This window comes from Phodopus roborovskii, unplaced genomic scaffold (genome assembly GCF_943737965.1).
Source record: "Phodopus roborovskii unplaced genomic scaffold, PHOROB, whole genome shotgun sequence".
Taxonomy (NCBI): Eukaryota; Metazoa; Chordata; class Mammalia; order Rodentia; family Cricetidae; genus Phodopus; species Phodopus roborovskii.
In genome coordinates this window covers 5,032,919-5,053,373 of record NW_026125059.1, presented here as the reverse complement: position 1 = coordinate 5,053,373, position 20,455 = coordinate 5,032,919, and the positions used below count along the sequence as shown (strand labels likewise).

The 20,455-nt window shown below is 51.0% G+C and overlaps 1 protein-coding gene across 1 annotated transcript in view; it reads right to left on the bottom strand.

Annotated features, from left to right (window-relative positions):
• Positions 1-11,689: 11,689 nt before the first annotated feature.
• Positions 11,690-20,455, bottom strand: part of Apcdd1l (APC down-regulated 1 like) — a 98,066-nt gene continuing 89,300 nt past the window's right edge. Inside the window, 6 exon segments of the mRNA XM_051188718.1 lie at positions 11,690-11,884; positions 12,043-12,410; positions 12,413-12,614; positions 17,696-17,796; positions 17,799-17,954; positions 17,957-18,229. Of these exon segments, the coding sequence (XP_051044675.1) occupies positions 11,690-11,884; positions 12,043-12,410; positions 12,413-12,614; positions 17,696-17,796; positions 17,799-17,954; positions 17,957-18,229 (1,295 nt within the window).

Genomic DNA, 20,455 nt, shown 5'->3' with positions numbered 1-20,455 from the left:
GTAACCGGAAGGCACCAAACTCATCCTAATTACACTTGGCCATGTGTGCTGTTACTGAGAATGAATGCTTTTCAAAGCCGAGCAGAAATGCAATTGTGTTTAAAAGTCCCCTGCGGAGCGTAGATGGATGGGTGCCGTTTGTAGCATTTGCAGCACAGCCGGACCCTGCCATCACTCTCTGGGAACGCAAAGGGCAGCACTGGGATCATGGCCCACCGGCTCCCTCAGGGTCCCCTGGCCTGATTGGATGTGGAGAAGGCCTTTTCCCTCCCGAGACAGAGCTACTGTGAAAGGAGCCTTTGTCAACACCATCCTGGCCGCAGAGCATCCTCACAAAACCTCACACGGCTCTGCCCGGTACACAGGGATGCTAAAGCTCCATCCAGCGCAATAAGCTGAGCAGCCTTTTCATTTTGAGCTGAATGAACCCCAGCCTGCTCACGCATGCTAAGGCGCGGCATGCTTGAGATCCGGGGATCAATGGCTGGAACAAGGTGGAGGGAGGTATTTGCTGCCCGGCACCTCAGCTCACCAGCGGTGTCTTGTCTGCCACCGTGACCCAGCCGGTGTTTCCAGGCTGAGCAGGGAGAGCCAGGGCTCCGGCATGGCCAGAACACATTCCCACATGATGAATACATGTGGCTGTTTCCATCCCTCTCACTGCCCGTGTGCCTGGGGAATGAACTGGGTGCTTTAGAAAAAAAATTACCACTGTGTCTCGGCGAGGTCGGGTTGCTTTATCTGGAGGCCCCTTACACCTTGTAAATTAAATGTCAGTGAGAGAAGTTCATTAAAACAGGCATTATAGAAATGGCCCATTGAGGTTTGAAAGCAGCCGGGCTAGTGTCTGGTTCTCTCCGAACCTATGGAGAAACACTTGAGCAAGTGACGGACGACCTGACGGGCACAGAACAGCCGGTGCCGGTGCCAGTAGCTTGGGAGCAGTGACAGCGTTGCTGCCTGGCTCCCGGCCCTCTGATGATCCCTGCATGCTCAGCACCTGAGGATCAGCCGCCAAGAATATTTACTATTTGGGGTGCATGAGCGAACCAGACCCCTAAGGGAGGGAGTTACAGCCATTTCCACAGCAGTGTGTGTGTGGTTTTCCCCCCAGTTCATTTATTCCTGTGACAGAGATACATGTAAAAAATTCAAAGGCACATCACACACGAGCATCTGTGTATTATGGTTGAGAGAGATTGGGGAAGGTGGTTTCCATGAATGTAATAATTACCTTAGATTTTTTTTTTGCCTTAATGGGATTAATTTATTAGAATATGTATGCATCCGCTCTTCATGAGAGGAAGGAAAGCTCGCAACAAAAACAGCCATTATCCAACTTGCCACAGATAATATTTGCAGTCGTGATGCCTTGGAATTCTGCCACAGAGTGGGTTACACTGATGAAAAGGTATGAGCAGGAAAGGAGCACGCGCAGCTGGGAGCACCGGACGCTGCTGCGGTGTAAATGCTCATGCTTATTTTGAACCAGGAAGCACTGATCTTGTAACAATGCCCCATTACAGTTGCTGTATTGCAGCGAGGGGCTGGTGCAGGTTTAATCATCTCGCTAATGGATGTGGGTGTAGGATGGATGCTCTGCCCTGCACTCTGCCTGCATCCTGATGAGCCTCGGGAGCTGGCAGGGCCATTGCACAGTGGAGCTGCAACCACGGTTCCGTTTCCCCGATGCTCAAAAGCCACGTCTGGCCGAAATAAAACACATTACATGTTACTTTCCGTCTCCCTTCAGAAAACACCAACTACGGGAGACAAATCAGATCTTTTAACACAATCTCATTAAGGCTCCTTGCTAACAAGAATGCAGAGCTTACATGGCTTACAAAGATGATGAATTAGCACGCACGTTCCACACATCGACTCGCCGGTTCCTCCTTTAACACATCAAGGCCTCCGTCTTTTTTTTATGGACGACCGCCTGCAATCACATCTCTTTTTTTTGCTTTTTAGAAGTAAACTAAATTCAACTGCTAGCCCATTAGGGCAGCTCTTATTTTTTATTTTTTATTTTATTCTATTTTATTTAGAAAAAAGCCTTTTCCCATTGAGCCCCTTACATGACTTCAAAGGTCAGAATTTATTGTCTGTGATACTGAAACCATGTGTACAAAACTGTCTTCTCTCATGATCCGTGTAGCAGATGTTTCTAAAGGGCCTTCTCTATTTTCTGCACCGGATGAGGTGCTGGGGAACTGATCTGCAGGAATCATTTGGCTGTGTTCCACTGCTGAGAGGCCTGAGTGTAGTGGTCTGCACTCTTTATGTAGAAAAATGCAAAATGCAAAATGCAACGGGCCTCTCTCTGTAGTTGGTGTTTCTTTTGTTGTTGTTATGTTTTATTCTGTTTTGTTTTTTTAATGAAATATATGAACTGCTGGCATTTGGGACTTCCTATAACAAACACAAGATAACGTTCCCATCACCACCCCCTCCCAGTCTGAGAAACAGCCGCTGCAATGCATGCCGTTCCCATCCGGCCTCACATCCTTTCTCACTTCAAAGATCTCTGCAGCCTGTGATTGTGTGTGTTCATTCTGACCCCCGTGTACATCAACGTTTTAGGGGCAGAGTATTTTGAGAGGTGTTTTAGAATGTTGTTTTCATGATCTCTATGCATTTAAGCTGTATTTCCTGTTCTGATGTGGAACTCATTTACAAAGTCGGAGCAGGAAAGGACTCTTTGTTGTCATGCACTTTGCTTATCTGACGTGTGATAAATCCATGGTTTTATGGCTGACTTTACATTTCCCAGAGGGAAGGGAATGTATTTCTGCAGTGTCCAGACTGAGAGAGCCATCCGCAGCGAGTTACGTGTTCTGTGTCGTCTGATGAAACCTGCCCTGCTGGGGTATAAACTTTCATGTGAGCTGTCTCCACGGAACGTTCAATAAATTCTGTGCTCTGAATATATTTAAAGGATGCTTCCGTGTAAAATTATTTTGAATGGATGGCTTGAGAGTGTTTGGTGTGCTGAGGAGAATGCGCCCTGAGCTGCTTAGTGGGAGGAAATCTGATTAAATGAAAAAATCTGCGTCTCCACACCAGAAACCAGACTTAAAGATGAGTTAGGTCAGCGTCCTCATTTTGCCACTGAGGAACTCTCACCCAGGAGCGGAGTGGGGGGCGGGAGGGGGGTCCTCTGCATTGTCAGGTTTACCCTTTGCGGCACTGGTTTGCAGAGTGCCTGTACCACCAGCCAGCCTGTCTTTTAAGTCCTGATGGACAGTGCTCTGGCTCACGGTGCCCTGTGAGAGCTCTCACCAAGACAGCTTCAGCCTCTTGGAAAACTAAGTCATCATACTGGACCAGAGGATGCCCTGCCAAGGCAGTTCCCTGGCCCCTTCCTCTGGAAACGGAATGAATTTTTTCCACCTGCCCTGCCATGTAGCTGGCCTCTTGGAAGAGTGTCTTGGACACCATTTTGTGTCCGTGTACAGTGTTGCTGTTGTTACTCAGTACTTTCCCTTGGTGTTGGGGAACTCAGCCACCTGAGGTGTCTTGGAGCAGTTGCTGCCCTTGCCACACACATCTCACAACCACGTTGGTACACCCAGATTTGGCTAAGGCCAAGAGAACTTGACAGACCAAAACAACACATCTGTACAGATGAGCCCCACAGCTTTCGGGGAGGAGGCTGCTGCTCTCTCGGTGCTGTCACAACCAGCAGGGGCTGGTTCTCACCAACCAGGCACATCTGCCGTCAAGACACACACGTACGTGCCGATGAGGACACAGGCTACACAGTCGCGCACGCCACAACTCGCTGTGCACGTGGTGATTGCCTGGGTGCAAGCCCATTGAAACCGGCACTGAAGCCAGGTCAAGGGTGGGAGATCAGACGGCGTCTATACGGCAGCAGCACTAGCTGCTGGGACAGAGGCTTGTGGCTGCAGAAAGAAGTGTCCATTATTCTCACAGGAAGACTGCAGCCCAGGGCATAGGAGGGAGTGTGTGTGTGTGTGAGTGTATGTGTATGAGAGTGAGTGTGTGTGAGTGTGTGTGAGTGTGAGAGTGTATGTGTGTGAGTGTGTGTGAGTGTGTGTGAGTGTGTGTGAGAGTGTGTATGTGTGTGAGAGTGAGTGTGTGAGTGTGTGAGTGTGCGTGAGCGTGCGTGTGTGCGTGTGTGAGAGCGTGTGTGAGTATGTGCGTGAGTGTGTGTGAGTGTGTGAGTGTGTATGTGTGCGTGAGTGTGTGTGAGTATGTGTGTGAGTGTGTGTGCATGAGTGTGTGAGCGTGAGTGAGTGTGTGTGAGTGTGTGTGAGCGTGTGTGTGAGTGTGCGTGCATGAGAGTGTGTGAGTGTGTGTGTGAGAGTGCGTGAGTGTTCATGCGTGCGTGAGTGTGTGTGAGAGTGTGAGTGTGTGTGTGTGTGTGTGTGTGTGTGTGTGTGTGTGTTGGGGAGTGCTCTGGCCTCTGCCTGTACCCACAGCTTGGCGACTGTATCAGCCCAGGCCTGTGTGTGTCTCCATGTCACTTGGGGTCTTTCTCCCCTTGTTGTGTAGTAAGACTGGAAACGGAAGGCTGCTGATGTGGTCCTGGCAGGGTAGGAGCTGGGGAGTCAGGCTGCCCTGCATGAGTCACCGCCCACTCTCTTTTGTTGGTGCTGGAAGATGAAGCTGCTGCCCTCAGACTCGCTGGGCGCTCTAATGGGACTGAGGTACCCATCAGACACAGAAAACACAGAATTGCACTCACGATCCAGGCCTTCTTTTCTCAAGTAGAACTTCTCTTTCTGTTTTTCTCAGCAATGTTTGACCACTAAAATCACTTCAAAGAAGAAAAGAAAGAGGAAAAATTTGGAGAAACACAAAGTCCGTGTTATGGGCTTTTTGAAAAATGGACCTTTCTGCTACTTCAAAAATCTTAAAAGTGTGTAGGAAGGCAGGAAGCTTTTCAAAGCCAAGTCCCACTGTCTTCATCCCTCCCCCCAGTCACGTGGCTGCTCCTCAGGGTGGCTCCTGACCAGGGGAAATATTTTCCATTAGTAATGATAAAACCAGCCACCAATATTGAGCCAGCCAACATATGGGGAAAGGCCGGTGGCCCAGGGCCCTGTCCTTGGCCCAATTTTTTCCTTCCTCTTGTGTTTCCCATAAACTCAGGGTGGAGGCCAAGTCCCTTTTGCAGGGCTCCCTCTAGGCAAACGATGAGGCTATTGTCTGGCTTCCTCCAGAGCATTCGAAACCCCTGTCACCAGAGTCTGCCCTTTGCATCATCAGAAGCAACTGGAACAACACAAACAGGTGTGAGGGTAGACAGGTAGGTATAGGATTGGTTTTGTTCTGTTTTGTGCCAAGGCCTTTTGTGTACATAACAATACACAAAGCTCGAGTTGCCTGATGACCTCACAGTGAAGACCAACAGCCAGTGTCACCCTGGGCTTCCTCGTCCGTCCCTCGAGTAGCCAGGGAACGAATGACATGCTTATGTGCATGGCTTTCAAGTCCAGATCTTATCGACTGATTTCCCCCAGGAAAGATAAGGAGTCCAAGAGTCTCAACCCTGTCCCAAGCATAGCTTTCCTTCCCTTTCACAGAACTAGGCCACGGAGTTTGGCTGTCTCTGTCCTGTCCTGTGACTGAGTGTTGGCAGTTGACAGTACTCTTGACTGCCTCTTGTTCATAACCCATGGATTTCACTGGAGTCTTTCTGGTTGAGGGTTCACTGTATGATGAGTTTGGCACCTAACCCTGACAGGTAAGTCTGCTCCCTCGAACACCTTCGTGATTTCCATAGATGTCTTTAAAGGTACTGGCCACCTCTCACTGCCCTCTGTGCCGATGGCCAGCCCTGCACTCCATTCGCTGTCAGAGTTAGCTCTCCTCTGCTCTGTTTTAGGGTGGGGCTCTTTTTTTAAGTCCTCATCTTCCTCTTTTGATTGGTTGATTTATTTCCTTAGGGTATTTTTTTTTAAAATCCCTTTATTCTAATGGACTCACAAATGAAAACGGGGCCCAGAAGGGTTAAAGACCCTTCTCACACCTCAGCTCCAACCCCAGTACTAATTCAGAAACTTTTGTACAGTTTGGATAGCCGTTCTGAAGCCACAGCTCCATTTAGACAATACACACATGAATAAATTGAAGCTAGAAAAACAATTATCTTTGATCCTCTGTTCATGGCCCCTGTGTCCGTCCTTTATCTGTATTTCCATCTGCCCTCATCACCTATTGCTGAATTTTATTTATACTCATACTCGCACCTGTTTGCACATACACGGATTTAGGTTAGGGTTTGCGTAGGAGGGAGAACATGCATTTCTTTTCTTTAGCCTGCTTGATATGCTTTTCAGGTCCATCCATTTTCCTGCAGATTTCACGACTTCACTTTCCTTTACAGCTGAGTATTGCATATATACACCATATTTTTATTATCCACTCATCAGTTGAAGGGGCATCTAAGTTGATTCCATTCCTTTGCTGCAGTAGACGGAGCAGCAAAAACATGACTGTGCAGATATCCCCATGGTAGGATACGGAGTTCTTTGTGTAAATGCCAAGGAGTAAGATAGCCAGGTCTTCCTTATTTTACTTCTTTTTCTATAAGCACATCCCTTAGCAGGCCTTTGAGAAAGGCATATGCAGAACATAAATTTCCAGAGAAAAATACCTGAAACTGTCCTGTCCTGTCCTCCCGCTTGGTTAGATAGTTGTACTGGGTATAAAAGACATTCTGAAAGTGCCTGTGAGAACTCTGAAACGCCACTTCATTTCTAATGGTCTCCTTAAAATCCAGTGCTACCCTGAATTCTAGTGTCTATCTCTGATTTCAAACTCACAGAAATCCTCTGTGTCTGCATATTATAATTGTCAAGATTTGTTTCTTTCTTTCTTTTTTTTTGTGAGTGGCAACTGTTTTCTGAATACACACAGGTGTGTATATGCACCATGAGCTATATGCAAATACATTTGTGTTTATAGTGTGTGTGTGGTGTTTGGGTGACCTCCAGCGCCCCGTGAGCCAGCCTAACGTTGGCCTTGAACCCCTGCCCGTCCTGCCTCGTCACTATACTTAGCAGATGCAGCTTTTTCTCTCTCACTAGAGAAGTAATGATTCTTTGTTATTATTATTATTATTTTCCCTGCCAGAGGAGCTGGGAAAAGGTAGGGTTTGTTTTGTTTTCTGTGGTGCCAAGGGTCAAATGTAGGGTTTTTGTGGTCTAGCAGAGCTGTGCAACATTTAAAAGGTTAATCTTACATCTGCCACCTGGCAGCTCTTGGCCTCTGCCTCAGTGGAAGACAAGGGCAGCAGGGAGCTATGCACTCATCATTTAACACGCAGGGTTTTAGACACAGCCCATATTTTTTCCAGCATGAAACTCTACTCCTGACAGTCAGTGAATCCAAAGATCCCTGGGCTGAACTTTTGGTTCCTTTCTGGGTCAGGGAGTGGCTTGAGTTGGTACAGCCGCCTGTACAATGACAGTGTAGTACCATGGAGATGGCATGTGTCCAGCCCTTCTGCTCTGTTGTCTACTGAGATGACCTGTGACCGGCGGGGCGCACGCGCACACGCACGCACGCACACACACACGCACACACACACACGCACACGCGCACACGCACACGCACACACACGCACACACACGCACGCACGCGCACACACACACACGCACACACACACGCACACGCGCACACGCACACGCACACACACGCACGCACGCGCGCACACACACACGCACACACACGCACGCACACACACGCACGCACGCACACACGCGCACGCACGCGCACACACACACGCACACACGCACACGCGCACACGCACACACACACACACACACGCGCACACACACACGTTTGCCTCACCCTGACCACCGTGACCTCCCACCCTCTGGGACCTACTGCCAGGGTGTGTTACCATCTACCACAGGTTCAGTCTCAACTCCCATCTTGCTGGCCACAGCCTCCTGTCCTGTTCTAGTTAGCCGTGAGACACTGTCCCTTTTAGTAATTTCCCCATAATTTATCAGAATTTCTGGGAGAGGTGGAAGGAAAGAAAAATGGCCGTGACTCTCTTCAGCTCAGAGTTGGAGAGCTAGCCCTTCCTCCTCAGGCACTTGACATTTCTTTACAAAAGCAGCATAATTGGTTTTAACAGAGGAGGCAACAACCTTCATTCGTTACCTTTTTTTTTTTTTTTTTTTTTTTCATCTAAGACGTTTAAAGAGATACCACAGATACAGAACTGAGAGGTATCCATTACTAAATGCCCCTAGGAAGTACCACAACTCTGGGAGGAGACCCTCCTCAGTGAGTCTGTGTATAATGCTGCTCTCTGGGACACAAACTCAGGGTAGATGGCCCAGAGTTCTCTGCCAGTCACCACCATTGGGAAGCAGTAGGGTGGGCGCGGAGGTGTGCCTTGTGACTCCTTCCTGAGGCTCATGGCCTTTCAGTACCCTTGGTTTTTGTAGTATGAGAAGTTGTACATGTCTGGGACAGTGCCAGGTCCTGTGACCTGTTCAGAGTCAGGAGTTACTCTTGATGCCATAGAAACATCTGTCCAGAGAAAGCACAGTGTCCTCCAGGCCCCATATCTTGGGTTTGACTCTGCCCATCTTATTGGGAAAAGCAGTAGCATATGTGCTTGAAGCCAGCATGGGGAGGGGGTACTTGATTCTTAATGGCTGCTTTCTGAACACCCCCACCCCTGAACAGGACATAGCCGTTTATCCACTCAGCCAGTGTTTACTGTGCTACCTCTGGGCCAGGTGAGGCTGCATGCTCGAGGCCCAGCAGGGACCCTGACAGGAGGCCTGCTCTTCTGAAGAGGAAGAGAATAAACAGGATGTTGCTGATAAGTACGTGGTGAAGATGGGCAGTGTCCAACTGGGCAAGGGCTAGTGGACAGGGGGCTGAGCACCGACTGGGGAAAGGAGCATTGACTGCAGGGGGGCAGCAGGGAGGATATGGCTGCCTGGACACTAAGAGTTCTCCAGTGTGGACAGATGATTTCTGGAAGTGGGTGACCAGCTCTGAGCCCATAGGGAGGTGGACAGTTGCTGCTCAAATCCCACCTCTGTAAGTGGGAACGACGCCCCCCTCAGTGACACTAATGGCTGTACGTCGGCCCCTGCCAGAGCCCTAATGCAATCCCACCTGCGTCAGAGGCTCCAGCCAGAGACTGAGTCACCCTGGCTCCCAGGAGAGGACACACCGAGAGAGAGAGAGCGGCCACGTCACCAGCACAGGCTGCTTCTCAGCACGGTGGTACCGCTGGGACATTAAACACATTCGCTTAGAGAAAAGCAGAGAAATAACTTCTGATAAGCAGTGCCTGGTAGTTAATGGGCCTCTGAGAGCTGTGTACAATTTAAACTTTTTATTAAAAAGAAAAAAAAAAAAGCTGTTTTGCTCTCCTGGGACTTGCACTGTGAAATTATCAACCTCACGGGCTTTACCCCCCTTTCAACGTGACTGCACATACAGGGGGAGCATTAATTTTGTTTTGTTTTGCTCACAGCCAAGAGTAGGCTCTGCCCTTCTGCCAAGGAGAGCACTCTTGGGTCTCTGGAAGGGTGGAAGGGCCCAGGGGGTTCTGGGGCCCTGGCCTCTGCCTAACCCTCCCCTCCTCACTGAAAGAGATGGGTTATTAGCTTCCTTCTATCAAAGGGGCCGAGCTCACCCAGCCGAAGCACCTCTCTGCCTCAGCATACCTAACCTAACCAGGTGGCCCACGACTCGCTGAGCAGTCCCAAATGACCTTCCTTGTTGCAGCAACCCCCCACCCGCCCCCCCCCACTCCCTTCAGAAAACCCTGATCTCTGGCTCCAGGCCCCGCTGCTCCATTTGGATCCAAGGCTTCCTTTACCGTATGACCTCTTGCCAGCCCCCTCTGCCTCCATGATTCAGTCTTTCCCCACCCAGGGATGACACACGTGGCCTGTGGCTTTCACCAGTTTCTGTTTCCTCGAGAGTCATCATGTGCCAAGGTCCTTCTGACCCCACGGGGAAGATGTAGAGATGGGGGCCCTGTCACATCCCTGGGAGCTGGCATTCTCTAGAGGAGCCAGAAGATACATACGAACAAAGCGAAAGCCTTTCAAACACTGGGTCACTGTGCCACAATGGTGGATGGAAGAGAGAAGACTGATCCTTTGGGGACAGTACCAGGGTGAGCCTTCCTGAGGCTGTGGTGTTCACTCTGAGAGCTGGCTCTTTCCTGGTCTGGGGAAGGACATGTGGCAAAGGTCCCCAGACAGTATGACCAAGAACCAGAAAGGCAGGTGTGTCCAGGGTGTGGGGAGCCAGAGCTGGGTGCTCTGAGCACACTGGGCACGATGGAGGGGCGAGGGTACAGAGGGCTGGGCTTACCTCTCTGCTTTATTCTCCTCACATGTGTCTGTTCTTTGGAACTGTAATCCCGGTGGTTGATTTTAATAACCAATAAGAACATTTTTCAGGCTGTTTAACTTTATTAAAAGATTTGAATTTGATTATGAACATTGGCATGGTTGCCCCAAGCCTCAGATATGAGGTTTGCTCAGCCATGGCTGGGTTCTCGACACCTACTGCCGTCCCTCCCCACTGCCGTGTAGTCCAGGACTGTAAATAATCTAATTATTTCTTGTACTTTGGTAAATATGCCAGGAACACTAGTGGCTGCCTGAGACCCACAGAGAATATTAACTCGGTGCTTTTTTTTTTTTTTTTTTTTTTTTTTTAGAGAATGGATAATAAGTTAGAGCAATCTCCTTGGACTGATTGAACCCCACACAGTCTCAGGGAGGCCAAGGGCTTTTCCTCTGTATGCATCATTAGCCTCATATAGGATTGTTCAAGGTCTGTGATAAGAGACTCGGTAGGAGGAGGAGGAAGGAGCTGGGAACAAGTTTCTCACAGTCCTGAAAACCCTTGAGCCCATCAGGACACCAGTTAATCTCTCAGTGTGCAGATGAGGCCCTAGGCCTATGAGCAGTGTCCCCACCGTGATGACAGCCCCCCTGAGCAGACAAGAACTCAACATATTAGCGTCACAGTGTGGGGACTTGGGGAGGCCAGGCTTGCTGGGTCTTGCCCCCAGATGCTGCCGTGTAACCTGGTGGCCCAGGCCTCCCCATCCCCTTCTGTTGACCGCAGTGAATTCTGGAAGAATATTCGGGGCTAATTACAGAGCACACCGTGCTGCAGCTATCATTAGTATTAATTAGTTTCCAAAGGCAGAAATGCTCTTTCCTCCACGGACTGTGCCCCGCTTGGCTAGCCCTAAGCTTGCGGGCGTTATGCGTGGGCGCGGGAGACTTCGAGGCCACAGCTTGCAGGGGAAAGGCCAAGGTCTCAGCTCAGATCAAGCCCTCTTTTCGTGCTCTGTGGCCCTGGAGGACCGGATTTATCCGTGTGCTCTGTTGCCAGCTTGAGGTCTGACTTAACAGAAGCAGATGCCCAAAGATGCCAACAGGCAGAACTCAAGTAAGCCGACTGCCCCCAGAGAGACAAGCCCTCTGCCAGAGAGCTGAGAAGTACTGAAAGCTCAAGCGGCATCTTTAATTCATGCCCTGGCTGAGTTTGTATTGCTAAATTCAAATTAATGATCTCTACACCACAACCCAGAACCTGGCCAAACGGCAGGAAGCACCCTTGGGCACCATCATAGCACATCCTCTCAGTCTCAATACCCAGGCAGGGAAGGCCAAGTAGACTTACACCAACCACAGTGACAGAATTTAAACTAACTGCACGTTTTGTGGCCACATTCAGGCCTGTGGTCTGGGACCCCTGGCATTGCAGTGCTGTTGAGCTCTGTGGGACACTGGCTGAACCGGATGGAGGTGGCAGGGTCATATACCCATCCAAGACAGCGGTGGCGGTACATCGCACAGAGCCTGGTGGAGGACATCTGCAGGGCCACAGTGTCAAGGGGCCACTGGAAGTCAAAGACTGATGTCGTAGCCATTCAGAGGGGGCCAGTCCTTGAACCAGGAGTAGTATGGGGAGAAGAGTGACAGGTGGACGCCACCCAATGCGAGGGAGAGGGAGGGGATTCTGCATTGGAGGCCTGTGCTGTGAGGGCCTGCCTTTTGCAGAGCTCCAGGGGAGCCTGGAAGGAGTGGGTCGTTTCTCAGGAGTGTTGGGACTGGACCCATCTGTGGGCCTCTGCCCAGTGAAGAGCAGGCTCTGCCCACGGGTGTCTTGCTCCATTTTGAACAGCTCATACTCTATATGTGGGAGCTTGACGCACAGTGGTAGGCACTCATTGGTGGCTGTGCCTTCTGACCCGACTCCTGGGCCTCCACAGCTGCTTGGCTTGGAGAAGTTGAGTGTGGCTGTAGTGACCTGGTCGGGGGGGGGGGGGAGTGTCACATGGGCCCGTGTGACCTCAAACGTCAGCTCAGTGCCACCATGGACCCTGGGGGGGGTGCCAGCTGCAAACACTGTGAAGGTGGGCTGGCAGGGTCAGGGAAATGGTGGTAGAACCCTTCCCAGGCGCGCTTGTGGTCATGGAAGGCCAAGAGCGGAGTGAGGAACAGCACAGCAGGCCGTGCCTCGCAGCCCGTGCCCACCCAGTGGCCACCCAGGTGCAGTGGCAGGGCTGGCGCAGTGGCTGGCGGGAAGGCAGTAATAAGACTGCAGACCAGGCAGGGCCAAGCGCGGCGCTGCCAATGTTGGTCAGGCGCCAGGCAGAGCGGGCTTGTGACTGGAATGGACTCCCAAGGCGTTAGTCAGGCGACGCCCCTTCCTGGTGGCTCAGCTCCCTTTGCCCTCCCGTCTGTCTTCTAGCAGATGGGCCTCCTTGATGTCCTTGGGTTTTAGAAGAACCCCCCACCCCCAGCCTCTGCACATGTCCTGAGCAAGGTCCAGGCTCCTACTCTGGGCCTTAGTCCACAAAAAGGCCTGAAACTTATAAAGCAGGCTCAAGACCTGACCCATCACCCCCTCGTAGATAACCTCCTCGGCAGCAGCCCTGACTGCTCCCAACCCTAGGCTCCCAGCAGACACAACTTGTTGAATGACTAAGAAATGGGCTGAAGTTATGGTGGGTGTTAGGTCCCCAGATTTAGGTCCCCAGTTTGCTCACCACCATTGCCCCTTCATTTTTGCAGGCTCCCTCGCGCGCTGGGGGCCATGTTGAACCCCGCCTGCAACTGTTCAACCAAGTCTAGTGAAACTCAGAGGCCAGGCGGCCTGCCATAGTCGTTCATAGTGTAACACAGCCCTGCAGAGCTTGTCCCAAAGCCTCCATGCAGGTTGCACGTTCTCTGCAAGGTTGCACATTCTCTGCAAGGCTGCCATGGTTATTTTTATTTCTGTACATGTGAGGTGTGTGTGTGTGTGTGTGTGTGTGTGTGTGTGTGTGTGTTGGGGGCAGGGGTGGGTAGGCACATGTGTAGGCTGGAGGTCAACATCTCCACTATAAGGCATGGTTTCTTAGTTGATCCAAAACTTGTCAATAGGGTTAGTCTTCTTCCACCCATGGGTTCCCCTTGCCTCTGCTTCCTGAATGTTGAAATTACAGCCAGGCTGTCACACCCATCCAGCATTCAAGCAACATCTGGGAATCCAGACTCGAGGCTTCAACCTTCCTCTGCAATTGCATGAAACAGTGAGCTTCTGCCTCGCCCTCTCCCACCTGGCTTCTATCTATCTATCTATCTATCTATCTATCTATCTATCTATCTATCTATCTATCTATCTACCTACCTACCTACCTATCTATCTATCTATCTACTTACCTACCGATCTACCTACCTACCTACCTACCTACCTATCTATCTATCTATCTATCTATCTATCTATCTACCTATCTATCTATCTGAGATAAACGTCTTCTACTAGTCCAAGCAAACCTTGAATTTGATTTTTGCTTGGACAGGCCTTGTGCTCCTGATTCTCCTTCTATATAGCTCTGAAGTGCTGGGATCATGAGCATGTACCACCCTGCCCAGCCTCCAGCATTATAACAGATAAAACCAGTTGCCCGGGAGTGGTGGGATTTGCAGGGCCGCTCTGCTGCCCAGGGTGTACACTAGCTTCTTCCGGCGTTGGATTACTTGAAGTCATCCCAGGTTTGACTTTGCTAAGGTGAGTAAAACCCAGCAACAGGAAACAGACATGGAATCTAATTGGTCTACATTTCGGAGTGAAAACATCTAGTAGAGGCCAGATGAAAGCTAGACACAGACTCCCATCTCCTTCTTGCTGCCCTCTTCCCTTCCCTACCCCCTTCTCTTCCTTTCCTTAAAGGGAGTTGCTGTCACAACACAGAGCCTTCTGGGCAGACGTGATGACCTTGGAATAGCTAGTACTCAGCACTGACTGAGAGCCAACAGACAGCCCTGTTGCTGCTGCTCCTGAGGGAAACTTGGGGACCGAGGCCCAGGCAGAAAAGGCAGTGGGTGGGGGGCATTTTTTTCTTTTGTTTGGATTGTCACACTTTCAAAGCTCTTACTATTAATATTTATTCCTGTGAGGAAGCTGAACTTCTATTTCTATAACACATGACCCTATATCATGTTTTATTTCTGGATATTATTCTTGTGATCATTATTATTTTGAGAGAGAGAGAGAGAGAGAGAGAGAGAGAGAGAGAGAGAGAGAGAGAGAGAGAGAGAGAGAGAGTCATGCTGTATAGCCAAGACTGGGTTCAAACTCCAGGCAATCTGTTTTGCCTCAGCTTCCAAAGGGCTCAGATAACAGACAAGCATTATGATGCCTAGCTACTTGGGGGACTCTGAGCTGAGGACTGGCAGGCACTTTGGGACAGCGGTAAATGGCGGCAGACTTGTTTGTGATGGAGGAAGCAAAGGCAGTTAGCTAGAGTGTCAGTAATTGGGAGTCCGGCTGATAAGAGTTCCCTCTAATTTAGGCCTTTTAACCCACATTCTGAACTATGCTCACACTAATGTGTATTGACAGGACCAAATGCACAGCATTGAAATAGTCCCAGAGTGGCTCTTTCCTGCCACACACACACACACACACACACACACACACACACACACACACTCACACTCATAGCTTCCTGTGTGAATGATCCCCTGTGCAGAGACATTGCAGGGGCTGGCTCGCCCTTGTTTGGGGCATAGCAGAGCTTTAAGGGTGGTTGAGGGGGAAAGAAAATGCATTTCTCACTCAGGGAAGTTCAAGGAGGTGACACAAAGCTCCTGTCCCCATGAAATCCATCCAGAGTCCTCAACACAGACCGGAGGCCTTTGTGTTAGTAGATAAAGCCCCCAGACTCACACTTGCCAATTCATGCTGACGTGAGCCTGTCTCACCAAGCTGCTCCTTCTATGGCACCTACCACTTTCTAATTAAGGCCCAGAAGTGATGCCTTTCGGATGACTGTGGTGGAGAAAGACTGATTGATTAATATTCTATATCTAGGCAATAAGTTTGGGGATCAAATTGGTTTTAAATTAACTTCTAAAAAATGTTCGTGTTTACCATCTGGTTTGGGTCACGGGCAAGGCTCAGGCCCTGAGAGCAGAAGGTAAGGAACAAGGTGCTATTTGGGGATTTGACTGCAGCATTTCCTTCTCTCAAACAACCCTCCTCCCCCTCCCCAAGAGGGGAGCTGTGAGCAGACCTTTAATTTAATGTCTGTGCATCTGGCACTGGTCTGCAATGACATATTTCTATGTGTCTTGTTTCTCAATCACTTTTCCGGCCTGGGTAGATCACCAGGGCTGGCTGGGTGGCAGGGAGGGAAGGGATAGTGGCCCCGAGCTCTGCCCAGGAGAGAGGGTGCTGTCAGCCCTCATAGTGTCCCTCAGAACAAGGAGGTGGGGGCCTTCCTCAGGATTGTCCTGAGCATCATAGACAATTGTCCAAGGGATTGATTTTCAGGTCATCTAAAAAGAACCGTGAGGGACGGTGGTACGCACCTTTAATCACCTGAGAGGAGAGGCAGGCGATCTCTGTGAGTTCAAGGCCAGCCTGGTCTACAGAGCGAGTTCCAGGACAGCCAGGGCTACACAGAGATACTCTGTCTGAAAAATAAAGAAGGAAGGAAGGAAGGAAGGGAGGGAGGAAGGAAGGAAGGAAGGAAGGAAGGAAGGAAGGAAGGAAGGAAGGAAGGAGACCCTTCTTAGGAGAACCTTGAGATGTTCCTTCTCTGCCTCCCAGATCCCGGGTTTTGGGGGCAGTTGAAAAGTGTAAGGCGGGCAGATGGGTGTGGTCTGTCTTTTATCACCAGTGCCCATCCTTTGGGAATCTGGGAAGAAGGTGCTACCAGATATCAGAAGTTGTCCCATTTGGCTTTGCTTGAGTGTATAGAACACAGTAGGTGTGCAGTATATGCTTCGTGACTGGAGGATGCCCAAGGCTCAAATGGCGCTGGATAAAGATGGCAGAACACATCCAAATTTGCCTCTTTCCCTTCCTTTGTTTTGTTCATTTTTGAGACTGGCCTCAAACTCAAAGCAATCCCCCTGCCTCTGCCTCCAGAGTGCTAGGGTTACAGATGTGAGCTACCATGCTCAGCTTGATTTTCAGGAATTACATATGGGGTTCAGTGGTCCGAAGTTCCTAACCCAGAGCCCTAACCCAGTTTCATCTCCGTTTACAGTAAGCAGCAAGTGCCAGCGTCCCTGTACCTGTGTGTCACCCCTGTCCCGCTGCCATTTCCCAGCCGCCACTTACCACTGCTTGGGCTTGAGGGGGAAGAGAGAGTCCCTGCTCGCCACAGCCTCACATTTCCAGGCTATCTTAGTGGGGTTGGCTTCCGCTTAAAGTTATGTCTTCAATTTCTTTTCTCAACGTTTCCCTGAGCTCATGCATTACCAGCTATCAGACAGGGCCTCCGCACCGAAGACCACCAGCTCCACCCTTTAATAGTGTAGGGACAGACAGTATCCTTGCTTCCTGTACAGTTACGGTTATGTGGCTTCCGTGGGGATCACTCATGGAGAGGCAGTTCACTGTAGCTAGAGCCTCCTTACTCTGGGAAATGACTCGTAGTCCACCAGGGCACATGTTAGAAATGAAGACCGGAGGCCTCACTCTGGACCCACGTGTTCACAGAGGCTCAGGTCCTAACCCAGAGTCCTTTGTTTCCACTAAGCTTTAAGCAGGAAGAGTTAGTACTCAAATCCCAACGCCAGCCACCTTTGTTCACTCTACCAACTCCGTAATGTCCTTGGAGTTTTGATGCAGCGTGTGCATGCGTGCATTTGTTCCCTGGTCCCCGGGGCGCCTCTGGGGCTCCTGAAGGGTGTCACTGAGAGGGTAGGTACTGCAGTCCCAGCAGAGTGTCCCCAGCGCATGTGCCAACATTATGATGAGCCCCATGTTGGGTGATACCAAAGACCTCCCCTGATGGAGTGCTTAGTGCCCAGCTGAGGAGCAGTGCATGCTGGGTGTCGGACGATGTGTAGAGTGGGTAATAGAGGGGCCCGGTGAACTGAGAACCGAGGAGGGGGAAACCAGCCGGCACCATTGTGCTCCGCAGGGACAGGTAGGGGGTCTTGGAAGAATCGTGAAGAACAAATCCAGAGGATGTACCCTGAGAGTGACGAGGCTGGGGAGGGTGAACTTTGTTACTCTCTACAAAATACCATCTAGCCTTGCAAAAGCTGAGAATGGACGGTGCAAGCAGAAGGAATAGATCGTGCTAATACCCTGACATTAGCTGACCAGAGCTGAAGGCAGCAGCGCAGAGGCCCTCAGCAGGACCAGACTCTAAAGGACCTCCTGGGTTGGACCCCGGAACACGCCCGGAGGGGCCCATACTCACCAGAACACTGTGCAGGGGGCACTGGTAGCCAGCAGGAGGGCGGAGCTGCCTCTCTGCCCAATCCGTGTGGACATCCCCAAGGGACAGCTCCTTCACTAGTAGGGTACCGCCCCAGGCTGCTGTTGCATGTGGTGCTGCAGGTGCAGCAGACTGAGTCCATGCATGCTGAAGCCCAGTGCTGCCACGCAGTCACCTGGTGCCTGGGAGCTCAGTAGCTCATACAATGTCCCCAGCATCCAGGCCTGGCCTGGAGGCAGCCATCCGTACGGTGCTGCCCAGCCTGGGCCTGACTGAGGCACCTGGCAATGTCAAGCAGGACGCGGTGCCTGCGAAAGACTATGCCCACCTTATGAAGATGGCAGTTGGCCTCTGTGGCACCCTGGGTGATCCAGGAGGCTCGGCACAGATGGATTTTGCCCTTGATAAGCAGTGAGTGGGCAGGCCCCTGGCAGGAGGGGTCAGTGTGGTAGAACTGGTAGGCTCGGAAGAGACAGTTGGAGTAGAAGGTGTAGGAGCGGGTGAGGAATTCTGGTCCTCAGCTGCTGGGAAGAGATGGGTTTTAGACAGAGACAAGAAACCCTACCTGGGTGCCCCCTTCCCTCTGGGTTGGGCTCCCATGTCTCCAGGCTCCTTCACCCAGGCCTGGGCCCCAAGCTTTCTTCCCCAGCTGCGGAGCGTTCTCAATCTTGTGATCTCCGTAAAAGCTCTCCTGTTCTCCTTCTGGTCAATCCCATGGTCCTAACTGGGGCTGTTGCCACCATCTACCACTCAATGCATTCTTAGCTTGCGAGGAGCCCTGGCCTCTTCCCCAGCTGAGTTCTAGGGCACTGTTGCTCTGACCCGGACTTCCTGCTGAATGAAGCAGGCAGAGGGGGTAAGGGGGTGGTGGTGGTGGTAGAAGAACCCTTCAGTGAACTGCTTCCTTTTCCTGGTTTATTCATGCAGCAGTGAGCTGTTTCCAGAAAGGGGTTGGATACTTTGTGGGTTGAAGGCTGATAGGAGTTCGGTTGCATTGCCTTGGGGGGAAAATGACGGCTCCCAAGCCAGACTGGGAAGATAGGTCAGTGGGTAAGCTTTTGCCACACAAGGGTGATGCCCTCTGAGTTTGATCTCCAGGTTCCAAACAATAAAAAGCAACTGTGGTGTGTTCCTGTAACCCTAGGTCTGGGGAGGTAGAGGCAGGAGCATCTTTAGGAACTGATGGAGATTCTTAGGTCCCTGTAAGAGACTCTACCTCAAAGAGAGAGAGAGAGAGAAAGAGAGAGAGAGAGAGAGAGAGAGAGAGAGAGAGAGAGAGAGAGAGAGAGAGAGAGGAATTGAGGAATTGAGGAATTGAGGAATACACCCACATCTACCTTTGCGGCATGCGCACGCGCAGAGGTGGGCAGCTGATCTAGCCTCCCAGGATCTAGTCTGTTAGCAATGTAAACAGGCCCAGGGCTTGTACAGAAGGGGAAGGAATGGCTCCTGGATCCACAGTCACGGCCAAGGGCAGAAGGACATCCCTGTGGAGGGCTCATTGTGGTGGGTGGCAGGGGATACACCCTCATTCCCTGGTGCCCACCTGGATCGCCACCTTAATATGTATTTTGTACTAAGGTTGCTATCATTGGAGCAGAAAGGGCTCCCTTGTTTCCTGCAGGCTTTCTGCTAACATGAAGGAGAAAGCCTTGGCTGAGAGCTAATGAGTCTTAAGCCTCAGCTCCCTTTGCTCCCAGAGAGCAGACGCCGAGCCTGAGATGGGCCGTGAATCTAGAGAGAACCCAATTATGTGGTTTTGTTTCACTGAGTCTCCCCACAGTTACTTCTTATTTATGGCTAGTGACTGTTCTCTGCACAGAGCTGTGTTAGGCGTCTTTAAAAAATAATTATATTACACTATAAATGTGTGCTGTTTACTGTATGCCAATTATACCCCAATAAGGCTGTAAAAATGCATGAATGTGTTTAAGTAAACAAGAGTAAGTTGGGCCGAAGGAAAACAGTAAGTGGCTAGCAGTCCAGACCATGGCTAGAGTGAGGAAAGGCAGCCTGCACACCTGAGAACCTCACACAGTCCTGCAGCATGGCGTGACTTCCCCGGGGGCATGCAGAGTGTCACCTCACAGCCCAGACTACTGACCCCTCTCCTACACTCCTCTCAGAAAGCAACAAGTACAGTGGGAACTTTCTAGGAAGAAAGTTCTAGAAATTTCTTAGAATTGCTCCCGAGTGTTGTTGCTGGATGTAGGAGGAGCAGCACAGCTCAGCATCCCCCTGTGAGCACTCAGGGGCCCTGCCAGGAGCTGCCTGGGTCCCAGCTGGGCTGAATGAGGTAGGAGCTGCGGCCCCAGAGCCTGGGAAAAGTGCTAGAGGCAATTTTGAGAGCTTGCGCCCTGCCCAAGTGCTAGCAGATGTTTGGCAGGCAGATTTCTCCATGAGCTCAGGAGGCACCTGGAGGACATGGAAAGTTCAGTCCTTGACCCCCGAGTGGGATGGGGTGAGGAGACCTGAGGGGGTAAGCGAAGGAAGTCATGACTCCCCCTCAGCTCCCACCCTGGGAGGAAGAGTGACCTATGGCTGGGTCGCAAAGCAAGCCGCCCCTGCAGTGAGGTGGGCGTGTCTGCAAGGGTCTGAGAACCGGGTGGGGACTCAGACACTCTCTGGCTGCCAATTGCCGCCCTGCCCTCTTTGTACGGGTTGTGCCTTCTGCCTGCCTCTTGCTGTAGATCTCAGAATGCCACCATCCCCAGGAGCCTTCCAAGACATTTGTTGCCACAC